At 37.6% G+C, this 7,300-nt stretch overlaps 1 protein-coding gene across 1 annotated transcript; it reads right to left on the bottom strand.

The window, feature by feature from the left end:
* Positions 1–2,823: 2,823 nt before the first annotated feature.
* LOC115919235 lies at positions 2,824–6,910 on the bottom strand. Its single transcript, XM_030972526.1, has 3 exons — positions 6,316–6,910; positions 5,762–5,865; positions 2,824–4,916 (listed from the first exon to the last, which is right to left on the bottom strand). Exons 1-3 carry the CDS (start codon positions 6,678–6,680, stop codon positions 4,327–4,329), a joined length of 1,059 nt encoding a protein of 352 aa, XP_030828386.1. The 5' UTR covers positions 6,681–6,910; the 3' UTR covers positions 2,824–4,326.
* Positions 6,911–7,300: the final 390 nt, after the last annotated feature.

Genomic DNA, 7,300 nt, shown 5'->3' with positions numbered 1-7,300 from the left:
GCAGAAACCCGTTTTTTTTCTTCATTTTCATATGGCTAATCTACATTTCACACCTAGACAAGGAGTACATTATTTAAACTGGGGAGGGACAGCCCAAAGTGGGGGCATTTTAAAAGGAAATATATATTTTTTTTGATCAAAAGGGAAAAGAATGAGAATTCGAACAGTTTACTGATACTTCTTCAATGTCAATAAATGCTAGCTCATGATACTTACTCAGAATGCAATCGATTTTTTTCCTTCTTCATTTGCGAGCATGTGCCCCTAGTTATTTTACCCATGTACCCCTAAACCACATTGCCATGTGCCCTTCATCGGAGATTATCGCCCCTATTGTAATGGAGGGGTCTGCAACACTTGCCTTTGGGCTTGGCAACAGTTGCTACAAACCCATGGGCACCCCGTGAAGAAACGAACAGCTTGTCAATGACTTTGGCATTGGGGTTCCTTTTAACCCTGGGCTTATAGGACTGGTCATAGTGATTTCCCTCATTGCATTGTCTGAAGTTCATGGCCAAATGCGAGCCATATGTCAGACCCGGGATGGAAGGGGTGGGGGAGGCGAAGGAACGGGGTTTGTTCTTTATTAGAAACAGGTGGGAAAAGAGGCATGGGTCACAAAAGGGGGTCGAGGTGTTACTGGTAATGTCAAAATTAAACTTTTCCCGGATTGTATACGACTTCATACTGAATTTACTTTAGAGAAGAGTAGCAGTGAAATAATGAAGAAAAGAAAGAAAATGTTATTGGGCTTGGTTGATCTACAGTTCAATACAATTGGTGGCGGGGGTTATTTTACCTGACTGCTAAGAAAGCTTTTTTGTAAATAAGCAACCAGTCGACCGACGGCTTTAGGTCCTCTCCGAGGGACCTGGTAATGAGAAGTAATGCCTTACCAACGGGCACAATTAGACCTATTCTCTTTGAAGCTCCATGAAGGTGGTTTTTATCAGATTTTCACAATGCTGCTTAAAAGTTAAATCTCGCTAGTCCTGCACCATGAGGATTCCTATTCACTACAATAATGGATAGCCTATGTTGTATGTAATGTATGTATATCATTTCTCTTGGATTGCAGTGACTTGCTTCACCCGACTATAAGATCATGAAGGTTTGTGATTGAAAGGTAACAATTATGATAAGGGAGCTAATATGCCATGACTAACCCATCAAGAAGTGAAAGATGATTATATCTCGAGGTTTATGTCCTCAATCATTGCTCTCATCAATCTTAATGTACGTGCCAACTGAACAGGGACGTCAACACCACATACTTGCCTTGGTTTGGTGTATAATAATAACCATGTGTAACTGCGAAGTTAGTGATTGTATTTTGTTAGATGGTCTTATGCCTCAAATCGTACTTTAAGATATAAGTTTCCTTGTTTTGACCTATATCAGTGGATGGTGTGCAGCAAGCCCGGAAGAGCCCTCCCCCGGTCTATATCTGTCTGTCTGTCTGTCTATCTGTCCGTATGTCTATCATGTAAATCTCTCTTTCTTCAAAAGGAGGCAATGAAATCTCTATTGTCTACCATCCACCCACAATATACTGTAGCAATGTGAAGGAAGACAAGAAAGCCTCAAAGCCTGCGATTCGAGACCAACCTGACTGACCAAATGAAGCCATGAACCCGATGACCACTGTACTTTTCACCAATCAGCTGTCTGCTAGCCAGTGATAGCGTGATGAGTTTAGTCTGCAGGCACAGACTCTACGTTGACAATCTTATACACAAGACTTGAGCCTAGCCTAACTTTGTGAGTCTCTACTTGTCATGAACAGCTATAGTAAAGGTAGACCGCGGGCCATAGATCAAATATGTGGCTTATTTTTCATTTTCGTGCCTCAACTCTTGTATATACCTAAATTTTTGTTACTCAATAGAACAAAAATCATTGAATAACAATTGATAACTCGTCAGTGCAATAAGTTGCACATTAATTAATTATGCTAATTTAAAAAAGTTACAGCGCCCTCTTGTGTTCAAATCTTGAGATCTGTGTTGTGCTAATGGGTTCCACAGGATTTTATTGGACTTGGAGGTTTTGTTTCACCCAGGGAATAACACCCAAGTCTGTCTTGGAATGGTTGGTGTTATATTTTTCTTTATTTAAAGGTTAAGTCCATCCTAACAAATATTTTAGTTTAAATAAAGTCAGAAAAATGAAAGGAAGACGACAGTGAAAGTTTTCAGCAAGTTTTGAAAGTAAGCAAGTTATCAATTTTTGAAGGTGTGATTAATGAAACACAACTCGACAACTCCACAATGTAACTTTTTTCTGCTTCTATTCAGGATGGACTTCCCCCTTTGATTAAACAACAAACAAAAACAATCTTGAAAATAAATAGAGATAAATAAAGAGAGAGATTAATAGAGAGGGGAGAGAAGTGGAAAAGAGGGGGGGGGGGGTCAGGAGATAATGGGGACTTTGGTAGACTGTGGTACTTTTATTTATGTATTTATTCATTTTTGTTTTTATTTGTTTGGGGGATATCAATGTGTGCACATGAGGATGCACATCTTTTAATGAGTATAATCATGGTTTCAATGCATTTTGACTACCAGTATTCATCACTTACTACACAACTTGAACCATCCTTCGGTATCCCATCACAAATATAGCACCCCCCACACTTATACTGAAAACTTCACCCTCTCTCTCTCTCTGGCTGTATGTCTGCCCCCCCCCCCCTCTCTCTCTCTCTCTCTCTCTCTCTATATATATATATACAGTGCATACACACACACACAAACAATCCAATAAATTAATTTAAATTAAAACACAATTTGAACAGGTGTCAAGATAGATAAGCCAAAATTTCCATATTCAATCAATATTTTTAATCATCTTTTAACTACATGTATCTCAAATACATTGCAAAATCACAGGAAGTTTTGACAATGGGGTGGGGGGGGGGCAGTAGACGTAATGCATAGTATGAAGTAGATTCATTGTAAGAAAAATAAATTGTATTCATGATGAGGTACACTTTTCTGGCTCTTAAAGGAAATTTCCAGGCAGTTTTGTTTTTGTTTTTTTCATAACAATGATCAAACTCATTCCTTAATACCAAATCTATTAAACTGCCCCAACAGATTTTGAACAAGTATAAGTCTACTGTACTAGCAATACAGAGAATTAATTCATACAATGACTTTCAAATGTTCAATATCATTGTGTACTGTTAGAGGGAGAAAATCCATCATTGATTCATACAAGGCATGGAAACCAGACATAAATCAACTTCCTTGCTACTTGCCTTTGATGATTTGATGATTTAATTATATTTTTAACAATATTTTCCCTCCATTACGTTGATGACAAAAACAAGAATTGCCAGATACCCACATTTGTACAGCATAAAACATAAACTTAAACGTGAATACATTTCAATTACTAATCATGGTATTTACAAAATTGTGAACTACTTAATCTCAATCCTCCGATAGTGCACAATTAGAATATTTTTTCACAATGGAACAAAATACTTACATGTCCAGTTCAAATCTATACCTACAATGGTACAATGTATTTATTTAGCAGTGAATAGAGGCAAAAAACACATTTATCTCCCGACATCTACAAGTATTTTCTTCCCTTACATTAACATATTGAGAAACAACTTTCAGTGTCAAGTCATGATGAAAAAAAAATACATGAAGAACAAATACTTTCCAGAATGACAAAGGGAATGACCATTACTCAACATGTATCAGGAATTTTCAAAATAAAATATTGGTTCCTGTTTATAGAGCACTTGTTATGCTTTATGACACTTCTCTTTACCTGCATGTAGTAATACCTAGCAACAAAATATGTACTGCTCTGGTTAGATGGGTACCCATTTACATGTACATGTACACCTGAGTGAAACATGGTAACAATGGATTCATGTTATGTTTGTCTAAATGACTATGTACCATAAACAATTGAATGTGCAGTGCAGTCAATAAACCACTACTAGACTTGGGCATCAAAAACATTTTGCTGGAAGTATATACATTTACCTCACAAATACTGTAAATGACTATATATTCAAAGTGGTTATAAATTTTTAAGCCTCATCAATCTCTAAAGTTTTCATATAAATCACATGAACAGTAAAATACAACATCATACAAGTGTGACCTTAGTTGTCCCAAACAACTGTGTTTGAACAGAAATTGGTATATTCATATCTTTACCCTGTTTTTGCATGGAAGGATAACTATCATATAGGTATTGGCGTATTGATGTTACAATGCTACAAACTCTTGTCATCACAATATACATGTGCATGTATATTTTACTGCAATGGAGAAGTGAGACAACAGGTTTTCTTCAAATTGCTTTCAATCGGTAGGTTTTGAAGGAGGAGGCATCTAATCCTTCAACTCCCCTGACTTCCTTGATGAAGAGTTGGTTCAGCTTAGTCAGCCTAAGGATCTCCTTATTTTTCATTATCCTTTCCTCAATTACCTTTTTGCAGAAACTAGAGTATGACTTATCATATATTACTGTTTGCTGAGTATCCTGTTTATAAGTATTACATCTCTTCACAACTTTTGTATACCTGTAATAGCACGATTTATGGTACCTTACTTCTATTGCAACAAGATCTTTCCCACGTATGTGTAAAAGCAATTGTTCATCTTGCTTTAATAAAGCGGCCTCTAACAGATGCCCCCCATCTTTTCTTTCACAAAGAATTAATTTTTCTACCTTCCGTTTACCAGAAGACTGTTCGCGGATATACTTAGCTCCTTTGCAGATAATGCAATGGACTGGCAATACATGCGGCTTATCAAAGTCATGGCTGGTAGAGGGTTGATTTTCATGGGATACTCTCGACCGCAGCAGTCTCTTGGGTGCAGGGGCATCCTCACTTGCTGACACTTCCTCTGGATCTTCTGTAGATGTCTTCTCAGCATCTGTGGGTTTAACAAGAAAAAGAGAAGGAAGAAAGGAACAGACAGGGGAAAAAATACTGATTAAAACCAATTTTATCAAAATCATTCTGATTTTCTGAATATATAACTCAATGTGGTGTTGGTGTTGAAAGTGTGGATCAAGCTGCTGAACCAAGCTCCAACACTGACTGTACTTGAGAAATAGCTCAATACTGAGTGATGTCACGCCTTTTATGTGATCCACTCACGATTTCAAGCGAAAAGGCTATACAACGAAAGTGAAATCAGTGAGAAATGGCATTCAAATTTCATCAAACAGGATGTAAAATCTAAAATCGTATTTTCAAATCAAAAGAGAAAATGTTATTAATCTTTAGAAAATAGACACATATATAGCTCTGATGATTTGTAAAACATTTTGACTGTAAATTGGATTTCGCTTAACTTTGCTGTGACGTTATCATTTGGTTCATGATCTTAAGATCACCAACACCAACACCGAACTTCAAATCACAAATTTCCCAATCTCTAGGCGATTTGTGTTGGGGAATAGGGAAATAACAAATAAATCGTCAAAGCGAACCATGATACTCGGTTCAGCAGACAACATTCAACAACATATTTTCCGAGGTCAATTCCAACACCAGCCGCATTTCAAGTTCAGTGTTGTGGCTTTTGACACTGAACTTGAAATCGCCAGTAGATCTAAATGTGTAGATGCAGAACAATTATTGCACAATTGCACCTACCGTTGTCTTCTTTTGCACTGCCTCACACACGCACAGATCAAACACTCTCCTTCTCTTCTTTGTCTTTGTACTGTACTGTTTAAATTATTTTAGCAGCATTTAATCATTGTTTATTACCTCTCTTCTTCTGAAGTCTTGTCAATGCTCTACTGATTGTCGTTACGTTGCAAAAGTGTCGGTAACATTCAGCATGATATCCTCGAAGCCGAGTATGGTGCTCCCTAGTAAAAGAAAATGTGAGAGATGTAGACTAATAAATAATTTCTATTAAAGTTCAATCTGCTAAAATACAAGAACTGCTGGACCTAGTTTAAGTAGTTAGGCCTATGTAAATGGCTTAATTTCTTGACACAAGCAAGAGTCAAGAATTAGACTATTTTATAATTTATCTGTAGACGAAAAAAAGTAGAGGGTCTAGACAGTAGTAGTAGGGACAGGGTCTAGTAGTAGTAGATCTAGACCTAGAAAATCTATCCTGGCTGTAATCCAGGACCATAGACATAGTAGATGAGAGGTCTAGATCTAGTCTGTTCTCTACTACTCTAGACCAAATTTGTAATTTCTGCTCTTTTTTCAAGTGCAATTTTTATTTCGGGGAAAATGTGAACACTTTTCATTTCATGCAGGCCTAGATATCTAGATCTATACCAATATATTAGGTGATAACTTACCTGCTTGTTGTCGATGACTGAAGACCGACTTGTCCCACACCTTCACTTTCGTGTACGTGTTCTTGCAACTTCTCTGCAACTTCACTTTCTAAACTCTCTTCCACGATTACCCACTTAGCTGCACACTCCTTACACTTTTGATAGCTTTTATCACTAAATGGTATAATCTTGCTCTGAGTATCGATGACATGTATGGAACAGAAAGCGGATTCACCAGCCTCAGAATTGTCCGTCTCACTGGCATCAAACGACTCAGAAGTCGCCATAGTACACAGTGAAAGTCGCAGTGCACAGTAAAAGTCGCATAGGCGTGCGCATAAAACAAAGAATATGATTGGCCAAAAGCCAGTCACTCCACACATCATGCTATCAGCAACGTATTGTGATTGGTCATTCTTACCGTAGAAAGTGAAAAATTGTCTCAAATTTGTTTTTTGTTTTTTGATATTTTCAGAAAATGTGCAAGTTTTGTTACTGACGAGTTTCAGATGTGACTGTAATAAATATTTTTAAACATGTTGACCAAAATACAGCTAGATACAAATTTGAGGCACGAGATGAAAAGAAAATGCACCTCGGCCCGCGGTCTAAGGGCCTGTGCAGTGTAGTCGACAGAGCAGTCTGGATAGTCTTATACTATTCACTATTCAGACAAACTGTTACGCATTACGACTCACCATGGTCTGTGCCTGCAGACTATAATGAGTTAGCATTGGCAAATGGCAGGCGTCTGCAGATCGTTCTTTGCTGATGACCTTCAGTGCATTGGTCTTCCAGGGACTTGTATCTTGTTCATTGGAATTGAATGGGCTGACAGAAAGATTCAGCCACCGACAAATCGGCGATTTTCACACCGTATTCATCTAAAAACTTTTGACTTTGTGTTGTTTTTGTATGTGCATAAAGGCAATTCTTGAACACAACTGCACGATTACAATTATTCGTAAAAGTTGTGTGCTCGCATCAATACGTACTTCCAAAGGCG

The sequence above is a fragment of the Strongylocentrotus purpuratus genome, unplaced genomic scaffold (assembly GCF_000002235.5).
Source record: "Strongylocentrotus purpuratus isolate Spur 01 unplaced genomic scaffold, Spur_5.0 spur5_scaffold_6, whole genome shotgun sequence".
NCBI lineage: Eukaryota > Metazoa > Echinodermata > Echinoidea > Camarodonta > Strongylocentrotidae > Strongylocentrotus > Strongylocentrotus purpuratus.
This window is presented reverse-complemented; position numbering and strand designations above follow the sequence as displayed.

What these genes read in the sequence shown, in the direction of transcription:
- LOC115919235 (XM_030972526.1), bottom strand. Translation starts at nt 6,680, where the DNA reads ATGATGTGTGGAGTGACTGGCTTTTGGCCAATCATATTCTTTGTTTTA. An exon ending in CAGTCATCGACAACAAGCAG is followed by an intron (nt 5,866 to 6,315) that starts GTAAGTTATCAC and finishes TTCTTTTACTAG; the next exon opens with GGAGCACCATACTCGGCTTC. An exon ending in AAGACTTCAGAAGAAGAGAG is followed by an intron (nt 4,917 to 5,761) that starts GTAATAAACAAT and finishes TTAAACCCACAG; the next exon opens with ATGCTGAGAAGACATCTACA.